Genomic DNA, 20,474 nt, shown 5'->3' with positions numbered 1-20,474 from the left:
CATATCTACCTCTTTATTATTGTTACTCTAATTTGTAATTCTGGAACAAGTATTATATATATACACGCTGTATACTTATAGTTGTATATTCTGTTAGTATAATTTTTTTTTCGTAATAACCTGAGTGAATGAAGTAGATATTCCAAATTGGCCATACTGGTAGTAGTTCACTTGGGTTGAGTTGACGTATTTTGTATTCTTGGCTGCAAAAAAACAAACAAACAGATATATAGTTTCAGTTTTACAGTTTCCGTCTCCTTGAAAGAGCTGTAAAACACAACCACTCCTTGATGACAATATAAACATTTTACTTCTATAAGTATCCGATCTTAACTTAATATTTCATGAGTCACTTGCACCTTCTAATATTAAAAAAAACTACGCTTTTTATAACAACTGAAACGTAGTGACGAATATAAACTAATGAAGCTCCCTCTTGTGGTAGCTGTACATGTTTTTTAAATCTCCATAATATTTTCTAAACCATAATCGCCCACCACCAGTAGCACAGCGGTACGTTTATGGGCTTAAAACGTTATAAACCCGATTTCGACACTCTTTGTGGGCACAATACAGATAGCCCATTGTGTAGCTCTGTGATTAACTACAAAAAACAACAACAAAAACACATTAATTTGTGTAATATTTCAAAGGGGGATAATATAAGAGTCAGGACTCCCTTTCTTTCCAGAACAAACAAAAGACGAGTATGGGCGATTTATTTATCAGTTTGTGAAGGTTTGAAATAATTCCTGATTATATCGCACCAGTAATAAGAACTAGAACAGTATATACCATATTATTCTTAAAACAATGACCACATACGTTCATTTTATTAATTAACATATATATAAGATTCAGTGTTTATATGCGTATCACACAACTTCTAAAAAGCTGTTCACACCAACTTCTAAATGGTACCAAACGAATCGTCTCGATTTTTACAAAAGTAAATCTTTTCACTAACCATTTAGGAAACACCAAGTAGTTCTCGAAAAAAAACAAAAAAAAAACGTTTACTGGGATTTCCCGAAAGCGGACCCTAAATTTAGCATTGATTTACTTGTCCTAATTTTGAACATTGTCAGTTTAATTATAGTATCTACATTAATTAAGCTGACAATGTAAATGTGGGCCTTAAGCCTAAGTTTGTTACTATTGTGAAAGAAGTAGTAATCGACTCGTTTTTCGGAAAACGTAACTAAATGCAGAACACGAAAATAATAAAGGAATCATTTATTATTTCTAGACGGACAGAGAGTTTTTTATTGAATAATATACAATCTTTACTTGATTTTATTTTAACTATTTCATTTGTACCACATTTTTCATTTTCTTGTTTTGTAGTTGTATATTCAAATTATTTACGTTTTATGTTTATATTCTTATTGTAATTACAAATACAGTGGTACTTCGGTTCTCGAACGATCCCCTTCTCGAACAATTCGGTTTTCGAACATATTGTTTGAGAAAAAATGTCTCGGTTGTCGAACATAAACTCGGTTCCCGAACAAAGCTGTGGTGGCCCGAACCCCCAAAATAATCCGACTGATGACCCGAACGACCCTATGACCATTTTCGGCCCACGCCAATCTTGCCCAAAACATTTTACCCGCACCTGTCGCTCAGTCCACACCCCCGCTAAAATCTGATGTGAACGTTCTCGTTTTTCTTTTTTGTTGTTTTTCTAAATATTCTGATTAAATAAGCCACCATGGGGTCAAAGAAGGATAATGAAAGCAGCAAACCAAAAAGAAAAGTTGTTAGAGCCACGATAGAAGTGAAAAAAGATCTCATAGAGAAGTATGAGGGTGGTGTTCGCGTGTTTAACTTTGCTACACAGTTTGGTATGGTGAAGTCTACAGTCTGCACAATACTGAAAAATAAAGAGGTCATCAAAGGAGCTGATGTTGTGAAAGGAGTGACAGTGCTTACGAAATAAAGATCACAAACAATGGAAGAGGTAGAAAAACTGTTGTTGATTTGGGTAAACGAAAAACAGTTAGCTGGTGATAGCATTTCTGAGACCGTCATTTGTGAGAAAGCAAAGCAGTTGCATGCTGACCTCCTGAAAAACACCCCTGGAATGAGTGCTGATACAAGTGATGCCTTTTAAGGCTAGTAGGGGGATGTTTGAAAAATTTAGGAAAAGAAGTGGCATACATAGTGTGGTGAGACATGGGGGAGGGTGCCAGTTCTAATAAAGACGCTGCTGATAAATTTGTTTGGGAATTTAAGGACTGTGTAGAAGCTGAGAGTTTTATTCCCCAACAAGTGTTCAACTGTGATGAGACAGGCCTCTTTTGGAAGAAAATGCCAAAGAGGACCACATCACCAAGGAGGAGAAGTCACTGCTAGGACACAAGCCAATGAAGGACAGGCTAACTCTATTGTTATGTAGTAATGCAAGTGGGGACTTAAAACTTATGTCCTGAAAAGCAAACTAAATGTCATGTGGAGGGCTAATGGTAAAGCATGGGTAACCAGGCAATGTTTTACAGGTGGATTCACGAAGTGTTTGCCCCAAGTGTAAAGAATTACCTCACAGAAAAACAGTTGCCACTCAAGGCCCTTCTTGTGATGGACAGTGCACCAGGCTTAGAGAACGGGTTGGTGGAGGAGTACAGTTTCATTACGGTGAAGCTCTTGCCCCCCTAACACGACTCCTCTCATTCAGCCCATGGACCAGCAGGTCATATCGAACTTTAAGAAACTCTACACCAAAGCACTGTTTCAAAGGTGCTTTGAAGTGACCTCTGATACAGAGTTAACCATCAGAGAGTTCTGGAAAAATCACTTTAATATCCTCCATTGCTTGAGGATCATAGGTAAAGCCTGGAGGGAAGTGTCTTTGAGGACCATGAACTCAGCCTGGAAGAAATTGTGGCCGGACTTAGTAGCAGATAGAGACTTTGAAGGCTTTGAGGCTGAGCCTGTTGTCGAGGATATTGTCTCACTAGACAAGTGTATGGGCTTGATGATGTAGAGGAGTTGATGGAAGACCACAACACAGAGCTCACCACGAAAGAACATCAAGACCTTTAGAGGGAGCAGCAACAGAAGGCAACTGAGGAAGTGTCTTCAGATGAGGAGGAGGGAAGGGAAGATGTTCCTGGTTCACTAATCAAGGAAATGTGTGGAAAATGGGGAGAGTTACAAAGATTTGTGGAAAAATTTCACTCTGACAAAGCTGTAGCAAACTGCAGCATAAACCTTTTCAATGACAATGCCATGTCCTACTTCAGAAACATTTTAAAATGCAGACAGAAACAAACCTCATTAGACAAGTTTTTTAGTGAGAAATAGGTCCAGTGAGTCTCAAGCAGGTTGTAGCGGTGCAAAGAGACAGAAAAGAGAAAGAACCCCATAAGGTGAGTTACCTGACATTTTTATGGAAAATGACTCCCCTTCCAAACAATAATAACCCTCCTACTCTCCACGTTCCTCACCACCTTTCACTTACGCCATCAGCTCTCCTCAGCACAGGTAAAGTGCAGTTAAAATTTCATTTATTGTTTTTTATTGTGTTTATAGTTTTTGTGGTTAACATGTAAGTATTATTATACAGGTATAAATAAGCAATATTTTTACTTAAATTTCTTCATAATGCGTAATTTTTAGAGGTCTGTAACGGATTAATTTTTTACAGTATTTCTTATGGGAAAAATTGATTCGGTTTTCGAACAGCCTTCTGGAACGGATTAAGTTCGAGAACCGAGGTATTACTGTACTGTTCGTTTGTTGGTTGTTTTTATTTGTACCTCTATATTACTGATGAGGGAATTATGATGATTTCGAAACATTTAACAAATTTCTATTGTCACGTTCCTGTTTTACTTTATTATTAAGGAATTTTAGCTATCGTTACAACTAGGCCTATTTTTCACTAAGTATATATATTCTAGTCCAAAAGTCAGTTCTCTCTCTTCCCAAAATCTGCCACTAGTCTCTGTATTTCCTTCTTACATGACGTTTATTTTCGCTCTTCTTACTGTACAATCAGTTTCAAACGTATATCATTTTTTACTTTTGTTTAAAAAATTAGAGTTTTTGTACACAATGTTCTTAATTTCAAAAATAAATTGGTTGCCGTCGAAATCTGAAGCATACTTGGCACTCTCTGTACTTACAACGGTCGACAAGCGGTAGGTATTTGTTCCCATTCAAAAGCGTAAGGTCTTTAGTGAGCAAGTAACAGACGCCATTAGCCCAGTAATCCGAGAACTTTTGGTTTTTCCAAAGGTGTCCACAAACCTGTGAAAACAGAGAGGATATTTTTCTATGTTTTAACTAAAGAAAAACCTAAATTATAGAAGGGTATCCAAACAAATATTTAGTTTTAGAAAACTGATAATTGTGTTCAACTTTCATCCCAAAAATTAAGAAAAAACATATACCTTCCATCTTGTACACTGGAATATTGTTAAAAAAACAGTGAAGACGACGACGCTTAAAAAAATTTCCGTCTGCAGACGAAAGAATTTCTGAAATTCGTCCTTTACCATCCATTCCATTGTATTCATCATACTGCGCCTAAACAATCTGTCAACGAATTATTATTACGTTATTTGAGACCGCATGACGTCACGTTGCTTTAAAATCAAAACACAGTGCGTTTACAATAATTCTGACGTTACTAAAAGGCCCCCCAATGGGTCAGCAGTATGTCTGCGGACTTACAATGCTAAAAACAGGGTTTCGATACCCATGGTGGGCAGAGCACAGGATAGCCCATTGTGTAGCTTTGTGCTTAATTCAAAACAACAACAGTTACTAAAATATCAATTTTTTCATGTTTTGGAACAGTTAACGTATGTTCATTTGAACTTTTGGTTATCTGTCATTGTGCATGCTGTGGTAAAAGTTTGTAACATTCATTTTAAAAACAACATGTTACCGAATTTGTGGGAATAAATGTTTTAACTGCTTGGTCTTTTACATGCAACTCAAATATTCCTCCTAGGCTTAAAATATCTAATATTTGTGAAATACTTATTAAAAGGTTCAAGATCCGAATTTACATGTTACATATATCAACTTTTATTTCTTAAAAACAAAGTGAAATTTCGGTCACAAAATTCCGGATTCAGATTGGGATTAGCACAAAGAGATGCTTTTGAAGGGTCTGAAAGGCTTGGACAAGATTTTCTTGTGGCGCCCTCTCTACCTTGTAATCTTCCACACGTAATTCTAGACGCATAATTGTTTTCTTTCTTTTCTTCTGTCACTTAATTGTATAAATTTCCACCCCCTTTTATGACATTAAATTCAGAAATAGAAGCTGTGACATTAAATTCGGAAATAGAAGTTGTGACATTAAATTCGGAAATAGAAGTTGTGACATTAAATTCGGAAATAGAAGTTGTGACATTAAATTCGGAAATAGAAGTTGTGACATTAAATTCGGAAATAGAAGTTGTGACATTAAATTCGGAAATAGAAGTTGTGACATTAAATTCGGAAATAGAAGTTGTGACATTAAATTCGGAAATAGAAGTTGTGACATTAAATTCGAAAATAGAAGTTGTGACATTAAATTCGGAAATAGAAGTTGTGACATTAAATTCGGAAATAGAAGTTGTGACATTAAATTCGGAAATAGAAGTTATGACATTAAATTCAGAAATAGAAGTTGTGACATTAAATTCAGAAATAGAAGTTGTGACATTAAATTCAGAAGCAGAAGTTGAGACATTAAATTCAGAAATAGAAGTTGTGACATTAAATTCAGAAATAGAAGTTGTGACATTAAATTCAGAAATAGAAGTTGTGACATTAAATTCGGAAATAGAAGTTGTGACATTAAATTCAGAAACAGAAGTTGTGACATTAAATTCGGAAATAGAAGTTGTGACATTAAATTCAGAAATAGAAGTTGTGACATTAAATTCGAAAACAGAAGTTGTGACATTAAATTCAGAAACAGAAGTTGTGACATTAAATTCAGAAATAGAAGTTGTGACATTAAATTCAGAAACAGAAGTTGTGACATTAAATTCGGAAATAGAAGTTGTGACATTAAATTCAGAAACAGAAGTTGTGACATTAAATTCAGAAATAGAAGTTGTGACATTAAATTCGGAAATAGAAGTTGTGACATTAAATTCGGAAATAGAAGTTGTGACATTAAATTCAGAAATAGAAGTTGTGACATTAAATTCAGAAATAGAAGTTGTGACATTAAATTCGGAAATAGAAGTTGTGACATTAAATTCAGAAACAGAAGTTGAGACATTAAATTCGGAAATAGAAGTTGTGACATTAAATTCAGAAACAGAAGTTGTGACATTAAATTCAGAAATAGAAGTTGTGACATTAAATTCGGAAATAGAAGTTGTGACATTAAATTCAGAAATAGAAGTTGTGACATTAACTTCGGAAATAGAAGTTGTGACTTTAAATTCGAAAATAGAAGTTGTGACATTAAATTCGGAAATAGAAGTTGTGACATTAAATTCGGAAATAGAAGTTGTGACATTAAATTCGGAAATAGAAGTTGTGACATTAAATTCGAAAATAGAAGTTGTGACATTAAATTCGGAAATAGAAGTTGTGACATTAAATTCGGAAATAGAAGTTATGACATTAAATTCAGAAATAGAAGTTGTGACATTAAATTCAGAAATAGAAGTTGTGACATTAACTTCGGAAATAGAAGTTGTGACTTTAAATTCGAAAATAGAAGTTGTGACATTAAATTCGGAAATAGAAGTTGTGACATTAAATTCGGAAATAGAAGTTGTGACATTAAATTCGGAAATAGAAGTTGTGACATTAAATTCGGAAATAGAAGTTGTGACATTAAATTCGAAAATAGAAGTTGTGACATTAAATTCGGAAATAGAAGTTGTGACATTAAATTCAGAAATAGAAGTTGTGACATTAACTTCGGAAATAGAAGTTGTGACATTAAATTCGGAAATAGAAGTTGTGACATTAAATTCGGAAATAGAAGTTGTGACATTAAATTCGAAAATAGAAGTTGTGACATTAAATTCAGAAACAGAAGTTGAGACATTAAATTCGGAAATAGAAGTTGTGACATTAAATTCAGAAACAGAAGTTGTGACATTAAATTCAGAAATAGAAGTTGTGACATTAAATTCGGAAATAGAAGTTGTGACATTAAATTCGGAAATAGAAGTTGTGACATTAAATTCGAAAATAGAAGTTGTGACATTAAATTCGGAAATAGAAGTTGTGACATTAAATTCGGAAATAGAAGTTGTGACATTAAATTCGGAAATAGAAGTTATGACATTAAATTCAGAAATAGAAGTTGTGACATTAAATTCAGAAATAGAAGTTGTGACATTAAATTCAGAAGCAGAAGTTGAGACATTAAATTCAGAAATAGAAGTTGTGACATTAAATTCAGAAATAGAAGTTGTGACATTAAATTCAGAAATAGAAGTTGTGACATTAAATTCAGAAATAGAAGTTGTGACATTAAATTCGGAAACAGAAGTTGTGACATTAAATTCAGAAACAGAAGTTGTGACATTAAATTCAGAAATAGAAGTTGTGACATTAAATTCGAAAACAGAAGTTGTGACATTAAATTCAGAAACAGAAGTTGTGACATTAAATTCAGAAATAGAAGTTGTGACATTAAATTCAGAAACAGAAGTTGTGACATTAAATTCGGAAATAGAAGTTGTGACATTAAATTCAGAAACAGAAGTTGTGACATTAAATTCAGAAACAGAAGTTGTGACATTAAATTCAGAAATAGAAGTTGTGACATTAAATTCGGAAATAGAAGTTGTGACATTAAATTCAGAAATAGAAGTTGTGACATTAAATTCAGAAATAGAAGTTGTGACATTAAATTCAGAAATAGAAGTTGTGACATTAAATTCGGAAATAGAAGTTGTGACATTAAATTCAGAAACAGAAGTTGAGACATTAAATTCGGAAATAGAAGTTGTGACATTAAATTCAGAAACAGAAGTTGTGACATTAAATTCAGAAATAGAAGTTGTGACATTAAATTCAGAAATAGAAGTTGTGACATTAAATTCGGAAATAGAAGTTGTGACATTAAATTCAGAAATAGAAGTTGTGACATTAACTTCGGAAATAGAAGTTGTGACTTTAAATTCGAAAATAGAAGTTGTGACATTAAATTCGGAAATAGAAGTTGTGACATTAAATTCGGAAATAGAAGTTGTGACATTAAATTCGGAAATAGAAGTTGTGACATTAAATTCGAAAATAGAAGTTGTGACATTAAATTCGGAAATAGAAGTTGTGACATTAAATTCGGAAATAGAAGTTCTGACATTAAATTCAGAAATAGAAGTTGTGACATTAAATTCAGAAATAGAAGTTGTGACATTAACTTCGGAAATAGAAGTTGTGACTTTAAATTCGAAAATAGAAGTTGTGACATTAAATTCGGAAATAGAAGTTGTGACATTAAATTCGGAAATAGAAGTTGTGACATTAAATTCGGAAATAGAAGTTGTGACATTAAATTCGGAAATAGAAGTTGTGACATTAAATTCGAAAATAGAAGTTGTGACATTAAATTCGGAAATAGAAGTTGTGACATTAAATTCTGAAATAGAAGTTGTGACATTAACTTCGGAAATAGAAGTTGTGACATTAAATTCGGAAATAGAAGTTGTGACATTAAATTCGGAAATAGAAGTTGTGACATTAAATTCGAAAATAGAAGTTGTGACATTAAATTCAGAAACAGAAGTTGAGACATTAAATTCGGAAATAGAAGTTGTGACATTAAATTCAGAAACAGAAGTTGTGACATTAAATTCAGAAACAGAAGTTGTGACATTAAATTCAGAAATAGAAGTTGTGACATTAAATTCGGAAATAGAAGTTGTGACATTAAATTCGGAAATAGAAGTTGTGACATTAAATTCGGAAATAGAAGTTATGACATTAAATTCAGAAATAGAAGTTGTGACATTAAATTCAGAAATAGAAGTTGTGACATTAAATTCAGAAGCAGACGTTGTGACATTAAATTCAGAAATAGAAGTTGTGACATTAAATTCAGAAACAGAAGTTGAGACATTAAATTCGGAAATAGAAGTTGTGACATTAAATTTAGAAATAGAAGTTGTGACATTAAATTCAGAAATAGAAGTTGTGACATTAAATTCGGAAATAGAAGTTGTGACATTAAATTCAGAAACAGAAGTTGTGACATTAACTTCGGAAATAGAAGTTGTGACTTTAAATTCGAAAATAGAAGTTGTGACATTAAATTCGGAAATAGAAGTTGTGACATTAAATTCGGAAATAGAAGTTGTGACATTAAATTCGGAAATAGAAGTTGTGACATTAAATTCGGAAATAGAAGTTGTGACATTAAATTCGAAAATAGAAGTTGTGACATTAAATTCGGAAATAGAAGTTGTGACATTAAATTCGGAAATAGAAGTTATGACATTAAATTCAGAAATAGAAGTTGTGACATTAAATTCAGAAATAGAAGTTGTGACATTAACTTCGGAAATAGAAGTTGTGACTTTAAATTCGAAAATAGAAGTTGTGACATTAAATTCGGAAATAGAAGTTGTGACATTAAATTCGAAATAGAAGTTGTGACATTAAATTCGGAAATAGAAGTTGTGACATTAAATTCGAAAATAGAAGTTGTGACATTAAATTCGAAAATAGAAGTTGTGACATTAAATTCGGAAATAGAAGTTGTGACATTAAATTCAGAAATAGAAGTTGTGACATTAACTTCGGAAATAGAAGTTGTGACATTAAATTCGGAAATAGAAGTTGTGACATTAAATTCAGAAATAGAAGTTGTGACATTAAATTCGGAAATAGAAGTTGTGACATTAAATTCAGAAATAGAAGTTGTGACATTAAATTCGGAAATAGAAGTTGTGACATTAAATTCGGAAATAGAAGTTGTGACATTAAATTCGGAAATAGAAGTTGTGACATTAAATTCGGAAATAGAAGTTGTGACATTAAATTCGAAAATAGAAGTTGTGACATTAAATTCGGAAATAGAAGTTGTGACATTAAATTCGGAAATAGAAGTTATGACATTAAATTCAGAAATAGAAGTTGTGACATTAAATTCAGAAATAGAAGTTGTGACATTAACTTCGGAAATAGAAGTTGTGACTTTAAATTCGAAAATAGAAGTTGTGACATTAAATTCGGAAATAGAAGTTGTGACATTAAATTCGGAAATAGAAGTTGTGACATTAAATTCGGAAATAGAAGTTGTGACATTAAATTCGGAAATAGAAGTTGTGACATTAAATTCGAAAATAGAAGTTGTGACATTAAATTCGGAAATAGAAGTTGTGACATTAAATTCGGAAATAGAAGTTGTGACACTAAATTCAGAAATAGAAGTTGTGACATTAAATTCAGAAATAGAAGTTGTGACATTAACTTCGGAAATAGAAGTTGTGACATTAACTTCGGAAATAGAAGTTGTGACATTAAATTCGAAAATAGAAGTTGTGACATTAACTTCGGAAATAGAAGTTGTGACATTAAATTCGAAAATAGAAGTTGTGACACTAAATTCGAAAATAGAAGTTGTGACATTAACTTCGGAAATAGAAGTTGTGACATTAAATTCGAAAATAGAAGTTGTGACATTAACTTCGGAAATAGAAGTTGTGACATTAAATTCGGAAATAGAAGTTGTGACATTAAATTCGGAAATAGAAGTTGTGACATTAAATTCAGAAATAGAAGTTGTGACATTAAATTCGGAAATAGAAGTTGTGACATTAAATTCAGAAATAGAAGTTGTGACATTAAATACATTTAAAATCAAACCAAAATATAAAAAAATATCAAAATATATAATTATAGTTAGTAAGGATAAAGTATATTATTAGCGAGCAATCTTAACACACTGCAAAAATAGTTCTAAATTAAAAATTATATTTAGCAATATTGCTAAGTTTTTCTGCTTTGCATCTGATTGAGCACAAAGCCATCCAAAGGGTTGTTTGCGCTGTGCTCATCACAAGTATTGAAATCTGGGTTTTGGTTTCGTCAACCTTCAGACTTACCGTTGAGCCTCTGAAAGACTATTACCAAGTCAATTCACTAGTTTAATATCATTTTTTAAAATGAGAATAGGGATTATGGGCTTGTTCGTGGGCACAGCACAGGTAACCCATTGTGTGTAGCTTTGGGCTTAAAAACAAACAAAGAAAACCAGTTGCCACATTGATGCGTCACCTGCAAACACCAACTTCACTTGAAACAGTGGAAAACCAGAACGATTGTAATCAAACTAGAAATAATAAGTTAAACCGTACATGATATATATTACTTTGTAAACGAAATAAACCACATTACATAAGACTTGATTTAACAAAGAAAATCGGCGGATTCTTCTATTTCATAAATGAATTCATGAAACTTATTTCTAGTTGAAACTGCATCGTTGGGGCGAATTGTTTACATAACTTTCAAAATTTGATTCTACCATTATAAGGATTGTCTACTTGAAGACGAACCTCCCTTACTTACCACAACATTGTTCTGTCCATTATGTTGCACGTCCATTGAAACACCGAACCACATTTTGTTTTTCAAATCTTTATAACGGACAAAGTCGCTCTCTTTCACTTCGTTCTCATTACCTGTACAATAGAAGGGTTTATACAAATACTGCACAACAGTACGAAGAAGGGTTTATAATAATATTTGTACAATAGTACGTAGAAGGGTTTAAAGAAATACTGCACAATAATACGTAGAAGGGTTTATAGAAATACTGCACAATAATACGGAGAAGGGTTTATAAAAATATTTGCACAATAGGAGGAAGGATTTATTAAAATATCTGTACAATAGGACGAAGGGTTTATAAACATATTTGCACAATAGGAGGAAGGGTTTATTAAAGTATCTGTACAATAGAACGAAGGGTTTATTAAAATATCTATACAATAAGACGAAGGGTTTATAAAAATATCTGTACAACAGAATGAAGGGTTAATAAAAATTGTTCGTTTTTTTAATTTTGTGCAAAGCTACACGAGGGTTATCTGCGTTAGCTGTCCCTAACACTAGAGGAAAGGCAACTATTTATCACCACCCACTGCCGACTCTTTAACTACACTTTACCAACTATTAGTGGGATTGGCTGTATCTTGATGGAAGACGTCATTTTTATATAAACAGAAGGTGACATAAAAATTCATACAGATCTAAATATCAGTTTGTTCGACAATGTATGTGTTAGAATATTCAGCCATATAAGGTCATCCATCACTCAGGGTTACTGAGAAAACCTTCGCCTTCTATTATAGTTTGATATGCCTCAAACGTAAATAAACGTTTGAAACGGCACACTTTTAGCTCGTGAACGACTTGTAATAGAATTTTGTGTACTTCATCAATAACGTGTCACAACTTAAAAGTTTCAAACGACGCTTTTTAAAAACAGAAGTTAAAATAAATAAATAAATTATCAAAACCAATGAACTAAATTAGCAACTGTGTAAATCTCCACGAGAGGTAACTAAGTGAATTTTTATCTTGACACTAGGACCTTGAATGTTTTAATAATTCAGGGTGGAAACGTAATTTTATTCCAGTTTAGTATTATTAATCCATAATATATCTAGATGGCACGAAAACAAATGTAAATAAAGGGTCAAATTCTCAGAATCTTCCAATAATCACTCAAAACTTCTTAACCTATCAGTGACTTTAAACCTGTTTTTTAGACGTTTCTAAGCACAAGATGTTTATTGTGGTCTTTATAACTGCCATCGTTAAGGCACTTCTGTCAATGTATCGAGAAAAGTCGAAGCGTTACTAACGCCCTCACAACCAAATATCCGAGTAAATAAGTATGTTCCATTTTAGTGCAAAACTGTAAGATACTCATGGTGTCCCTCGTACGTTCCTAACTATAAAGACTGAGATAATAAAAACACGCATCTCACACGATCGATTTAAATGTTAAACCTATATCAGAATATAAAACTGTGGAATAGGCTATCATATGTTGTAGAGAAGCTTTGTTTTTACAAGGGATCTTCCTTTCATTAATGTAACAAGTATTTATTCTGTTTTTTGTTAGCTCGTTATTAGTATCCATAGTTTTTGTTATATATTTTTACTTACGTGTTACTTTGTTTTTATTTCATACAACGGTCAGAACAACACTCAAGTATTTTTTATATATTTTTCTTTCCTTTTGTTTCTCTTATCTATTTTTTTTATGTATTTCTTTCGTAATTAACAAAGTAGTTCCCCGGTGAGACAGCGTCATGTCTTTGGACTTACAGCGCTAAAATCAAAGGTTCGATTCACTTCGGTGGACATAGCAAATAGCACGATGTGTTTTTGTTATACGAAAAACACACACATACACATTAACAGAGTATCAACAGATACTTTGATACTCATATGGTGAAACCTGGAACCAGATCAAAGTAATATGTTACCTGTGGTATCGATTTCAACTTCGTTACAGGTGGTTGTGGATTCCCCTTCTACAAAAATACATTTGTACAAAATTCCAGGTTCGACAACATCAGATCCGAAAGCAGAGCCATTAGCTTTAGGGGCCGTCACCAAAATACTAAAGAAAAACATGATAACGTTTAAACAAGTAGGTAGAACAGGGGGTTTACTTTGGAAAAAAAAATACTTATTTAACTTCATTGACTTGTGTACATTATAAGAATGAAAATAAAAACCAACCATTCAATTAAAGTATCAAGACGATATTCGAAACAAGCAAAATCAAATACTTTATATTGAAATGCCCCCCTCCCTTCAAGAAAGAATTGAAAGCATCAGTGTATTATTTAATACCAAACAAGCCCGTCATATAGTGACATAGTGGTATATCTGCGGACTTATGCCGCGAGAAATTAAGTTCATATACCCGTGGCACAGACAATGCTTTGTGTGTCTTGACCCGTGATAACAACCAATAATAATAAATATTGATTAGAATTAACGTAACTGTTAACGTAACTCAAATATGTGGATAAAATAAACAAATAATTCACTACACTCATAAAGTACTACATAAATACTACACATCAATCACTACAGTCATAAAGTACTACATAAATACTACACATCAATCACTACAGTCATAAAGTACTACATAAATACTACACATCAATCACTACAGTCATAAAGTACTACATAAATACTACACATCAATCACTACACTCATAAAGTACTACATAAATACTACACATCGATCACTACACTCATAAAGTACTACATAAATACTACACATCGATCACTACAGTCATAAAGTACTACATAAATACTACACATCAATCACTACACTCATAAAGTACTACATAAACACTACACATCAATCACTACACTCATAAAGTACTACATAAACACTACACATCAATCACTACACTCATAAAGTACTACATAAATACTACACATCAATCACTACACTCATAAAGTACTACATAAATACTACACATCAATCACTACACTCATAAAGTACTACATAAATACTACACATCAATCACTACACTCATAAAGTACTACATAAATACTACAAATCAATCACTACACTCATAAAGTACTACATAAATACTACACATCGATCACTACACTCATAAAGTACTACATAAATACTACACATCAATCACTACAGTCATAAAGTCATAAAGTTACTACATAAATACTACACATCAATCACTACAGTCATAAAGTACTACATAAATACTACACATCAATCACTACACTCATAAAGTACTACATAAATACTACACATCAATCACTACACTCATAAAGTACTACATAAATACTACACATCAATCACTACAGTCATAAAGTACTACATAAATACTACATCATCAATCACTACACACTCATCATGTGCTATGTACTACATAAATACTACACATCAATCACTACACTCATAATGTACTACATAAATACTACACATCAATCACTACACTCATAAAGTACTACATAAATACTACACATCAATCACTACACTCATAAAGTACTACATATAATACTACACATCAATCACTACAGTCATAAAGTACTACATAAATACTACACATCAATCACTACACTCATAATGTACTACATAAATACTACACATCAATCACTACAGTCATAAAGTACTACATAAATACTACACATCAATCACTACACTCATAAAGTACTACATAAATACTACACATCAATCACTACACTCATAAAGTACTACATAAATACTACACATCAATCACTACACTCATAAAGTACTACATAAATACTACACATCAATCACTACAGTCATAAAGTACTACATAAATACTACACATCAATCACTACACTCATAATGTACTACATAAATACTACACATTAATCACTACAGGTCATAAAGTACTACATAAATACTACACATCAATCACTACACTCATAAAGTACTACATAAATACTACACATCAATCACTACAGTCATAAAGTACTACATAAATACTACACATCAATCACTACACTCATAATGTACTACATAAATACTACACATCAATCACTACACTCATAAAGTACTACATAAATACTACACATCAATCACTACACTCATAAAGTACTACATAAATACTACACATCAATCACTACACTCATAAAGTACTACATAAATACTACACATCAATCACTACACTCATAAAGTACTATATAAATATTACACATCAATCACTACACTCATAAAGTACTACATAAATACTACACATCAATCACTACACTCATAAAGTACTACATAAATACTACACATCAATCACTACACTCATAAAGTACTACATAAACACTACACATCAATCACTACACTCATAAAGTGCTACTACATAAATACTACAAATCAATAACTACACTCATAAAGTACTACATAAATACTACACATCAATCACTACACTCATAAAGTACTACATAAATACTACACATCAATCACTACACTCATAAAGTACTACATAAACACTACACATCAATCACTACACTCATAAAGTACTACATAAATACTACAAATCAATCACTACATTCATAAAGTACTACATAAATACTACACATCAATCACTACACTCATAAAGTATTATATAAATACTACAAATCAATCACTACATTCATAAAGTATTATATAAATATTAAATCAATCACTACACTCATAAAGTATTATATAAATATTAAATCAATCACTACACTCATAAAGTATTATATAAATACTACAAATCAATCACTACATTCATAAAGTATTATATAAATATTAAATCAATCACTACATTCATAAAGTATTATATAAATATTAAATCAATCACTACATTCATAAAGTATTATATAAATATTAAATCAATCACTACATTCATAAAGTATTATATAAATATTAAATCAATCACTACATTCATAAAGTATTATTAAAATACTACAAATCAATCACTACATTCATAAAGTATTATATAAATATTAAATCAATCACTACATTCATAAAGTATTATATAAATATTAAATCAATCACTACACTCATAAAGTACTACATAAACACTACACATCAATCACTACACTCATAAAGTACTACATAAATACTACACATCAATCATTACACTCATAAAGTACTACATAAATACTACACAGCAATCACTACACTCATAAAGTACTACATAAATACTACACAGCAATCACTACACTCATAAAGTACTACATAAATACTACACAGCAATCACTACACTCATAAAGTACTACATAAATACTACACAGCAATCACTACATTCATAAAGTACTACATAAATACTACACATCAATCACTACACTCATAAAGTACTACATAAATACTACACATCAATCACTACACTCATAAAGTACTACATAAATACTACACATCAATCACTACACTCATAAAGTACTACATAAACACTACACATCAATCACTACACTCATAAAGTACTACATAAATACTACACAGCAATCACTACACTCATAAAGTACTACATAAATACTACACAGCAATCACTACACTCATAAAGTACTACATAAACACTGCAAATCAATCACTACACTCATAAAGTATTATATAAATACTACACATCAATCACTACACTCATAAAGTATTATATAAATATTAAATCAATCACTACATTCATAAAGTATTATATAAATATTGGTTTTCTGTAGTAAGTAAAGTCTTCAGAAAGTATTACTTCGGTGAATATTTTGTAAGAAGTGTAACAGTTTGTACCTCAGTAAGGTATCAAAACTTTGGTAATACGTTATTTGTATCTTGGTAAATGTTAATTTTAGGGAACTGACGCTAATCCTAAATGTCACTTAGCTTCCGTTGTGGTCACCTCACCCAAAGGAAAGTGCTTAGTGTTAAACTTGGTTAATTTCCCAAATGCTATAATACATGTTCTCACAAGATATCAAGTGCTGCACTCTACCCCACCTCAGTCCTCTCAACGGCAAGAGGCCGGCACCGCCCCTGTTTGTAGGTTTCCTCGTGATTTATCAAATAAATGAAGATGTTTTGGGGTTTCAAATGGTTATTTCATTATACGGCCCCATGCGGAATAAATAAAATGAACTTTTTCACAGATCAGTTACGTTATAATCACTTTCAGTGTACGTTCCAACTAAGACTAGATGGAAATAAATTTGATATCAACATTTTTATTAGCTCAGATTACGTAACAGTGCGTCTGAGATAGAGAGTTACGTAACAGTATGTCTGGGGTGGAGGGTAGGTCCACTTAGAGACCAAGCCTTATTTTTCATATTCGACAGGGTTGATATTGTGTCTTGACCAATGAAAGTTTTCTGTACTTTCTTGTGTCTCTGAAGCGATTGACCAGTAACTAATTTTAACGTTTAAAACTTAAGAATTTTGAAAGGACACTTAATTAATCATTTTTATCAACTGTAATTTACTGATTTTCATAACTAATTTTAATCCATCTTGTTTAAAGAATTCATATTAATCTGGAGTTTTGAGGTATTTAGTATTAATCCACTCTGTTTAAAGGATTTAATGTTAATCTACTGTGTTTAAAGGATTAACTTTAATCCACTGAGTTCATGGGATTTAGTTTGAACATACACTGTTTTAACTTTGATCCAGTATGCTTTGAAGTATTGGCGATAATCCGCTCTGTTTTAAAGGATTATCGTTAATCCACTACGTTTTTTATTTAAAGATTAGCGTTAATCCTCGCTGTTTTAAAAGATTAGCGTTAATGCATCGAATTTTTGGGATTTAGTTTTTAAATTACACTCTTTTAACTTTGATCCATTATGCTTTAAAGTATTGGCGATAATCCGCTCTGTTTTAAAGGATTATCGTTAATCCACTCTATTTTAACAAATCAAAGTAACGAGTTCCTCCGAAGTTCTTGAAACAATGTCCCATACATGGTCTAGAATCATGCAGCTGTGATCACGTGAATATCTAAGACAGAATTATTCCTGTAATTTGTTGATAAAATAACTAAAAGTAAAGTTAATTTACAAAAATGATTCCAGTTAATCTGTATTTGTCTTTCTTTTTAAGCGCAAAGCTACAGAAAAAACTATCTGCGTTGAGCCAATCGCGGGGATAAAACCTCGAATTTTAGTGTCGCAAGTCTCTCCCGATTAAATCAAGAATTTAACATGCTTTTTTTTAAGTTTCTCTAGGTTTTCACGAAACACTAACCTTCAAGGCCACTCGGCTGATACCAAAGTTTAAATCAAAAATCAATAGAACCAGTTAAATGCCTTGAAGGAGTATTGGTTTGTTTGAATTTCGCGCAAAGCCATTCGAGAGCTATCTGCACTAGCCATCCCTAATTTAGCAGTGTAAGACTAGAGGCAAGGAAGCTAATCATCACCACCCACCGCCAACTATTGGGCTACTCTTTTACTAACGAATAGTGGGATTGACCGTAACATTATAACGCCCCCTCGGCTGAAAGGGGTGTAACAGGGATTCGAAGAATACGAGTCGAGTGCCTTATCACCTGACCTTGTAGGAGTAAACGAAAGTAACCTGCTATAATAAATGATCGTCAAATGATTATTTTAAGAGAAAAGCTCAGGGTGCGGTTTCTAGGAGATAAAGACACATGTTAGTTTGAAACTGTATGAACTAGATATTAAAACAAGCGTTTTAATAGGAAAATAAAATGAAAAAACTTTGCACTAACTTTTCGAAGTTTGTACTGGTTGAAAGTGATAATATTTACAAACAAACAGACACAAGATAATATGGCCACAGAAATACAGAAAAAATAGTGTACTTTGTTGTGAAATATATTGCAATTCTCTGTGTAATTCGAAAACAGGAACTATCTATACACACATGTTGGGCCCACGTTGTAAGAGGAACATACTGGATTTCGATTCAGATCATAATAATAAATTCGGTTGTTAGATAAGTATTTTTATTTAGTTCAAGCCTTCTGAATTGTACTGTAGTCCTTAGAGCAAAACTTAGTGACATTAGTAACGAATGAAAATGTACTTGGTTATGATAAACGATCGGTTACCTTGTAATAAATATTATTTTACTCTATATATAGCGTCTGAGTCTTATTCGTTCAAAAATTTATAGAAAAGCATTGTATAATAAACTGACAAATAATTAAAAACTTACATTTTTCCGGCGTCGTTTCTATGAAAAGCTACAGAAAATCCAAAGTAAGTGTTCTCCGAGTTCCACACTGAATTCTTAAAAACGACTGGATATTTAGTGTCAACGTTAAATCCACGTACGTTATGAACGGTACAAATAAAAATTACAAGCAACCAATAATTTCTGATTGAGAATTCCACTGAAATACGTTCAAACGTATTTCTCGATGTAGAGGTTTGCTCATTAAACGCCATGAAAAATAAAAGAATGCAATGTTTACTTCCAAGTTCCACAGGTTTATAGTTTGCTCGAGTTTAACTTATTTGTTTAGCTTCATAAATTTTGAAAAGCTTGTTAATGTTCGAGGTACAAATAGCAGTTATCTGTGCAGTGAAATCAAATAAAAAAGTAGAAGTATTATATTAACTAGAATGGACTATCCTGTGCTCTGAGGTAAGTTTTTTATATTATGACGCTGCTAACAGATAAACTTATATATCGTTCTTCTAAGAATCTGTAAAACTGATATAAATGTACGTATACGAGAGCATGATAAACGTCATTTAGCGTGAATGAATACACGAATAACGTTGCGTCCGGTGGCACGTTGTTACTGTCATGCGTATAATATGTATATTTATCTATTCTACAATTGTAGCCGGTGAAATTCGCAATTTCCTGTCAAACTTTACTCAATCTCCAAAATGCAATATGTACTCTCACCGCCCACACAAAAACACAAGCTTTTAAAATTATTCAAATAAAGATAATTATTTTTAATTCACTCGATTTCTACGTATTTTAACATTAAATCCCGAATATTTTAAGGAGGTCAAACTGTTTATTTGTTTTAAAACCAAGCCACATTGAGATTTCTGCAATATCTACTACAGAGAATCGACCTCTGGATTACAAGTCT

General features: G+C 32.0%; 1 protein-coding gene across 1 annotated transcript in view; it reads right to left on the bottom strand.

Annotated features, from left to right (window-relative positions):
* LOC143234714 (integrin alpha-4-like) overlaps positions 1-20,136 on the bottom strand; it is a 91,163-nt gene extending 71,027 nt beyond the window's left edge. The window contains exons 1-5 of the mRNA XM_076472274.1: positions 19,577-20,136; positions 13,428-13,564; positions 11,497-11,609; positions 4,131-4,254; positions 121-203 (exon numbers count right to left, since the gene is read on the bottom strand). Coding sequence (XP_076328389.1) covers positions 121-203; positions 4,131-4,254; positions 11,497-11,609; positions 13,428-13,564; positions 19,577-19,809 — 690 coding nt within the window. The 5' untranslated portion in view covers positions 19,810-20,136. The remainder of the gene's footprint in view (positions 1-120; positions 204-4,130; positions 4,255-11,496; positions 11,610-13,427; positions 13,565-19,576) is intronic.
* Between the last annotated feature and the right edge of the window lie 338 nt (positions 20,137-20,474).

This window comes from Tachypleus tridentatus, chromosome 12 (genome assembly GCF_004210375.1).
Source record: "Tachypleus tridentatus isolate NWPU-2018 chromosome 12, ASM421037v1, whole genome shotgun sequence".
Classification (NCBI taxonomy): domain Eukaryota; kingdom Metazoa; phylum Arthropoda; class Merostomata; order Xiphosura; family Limulidae; genus Tachypleus; species Tachypleus tridentatus.
The sequence above is the reverse complement of the archived record's forward strand: the minus strand, read 5'-3'. Positions and strand labels throughout refer to the sequence as shown.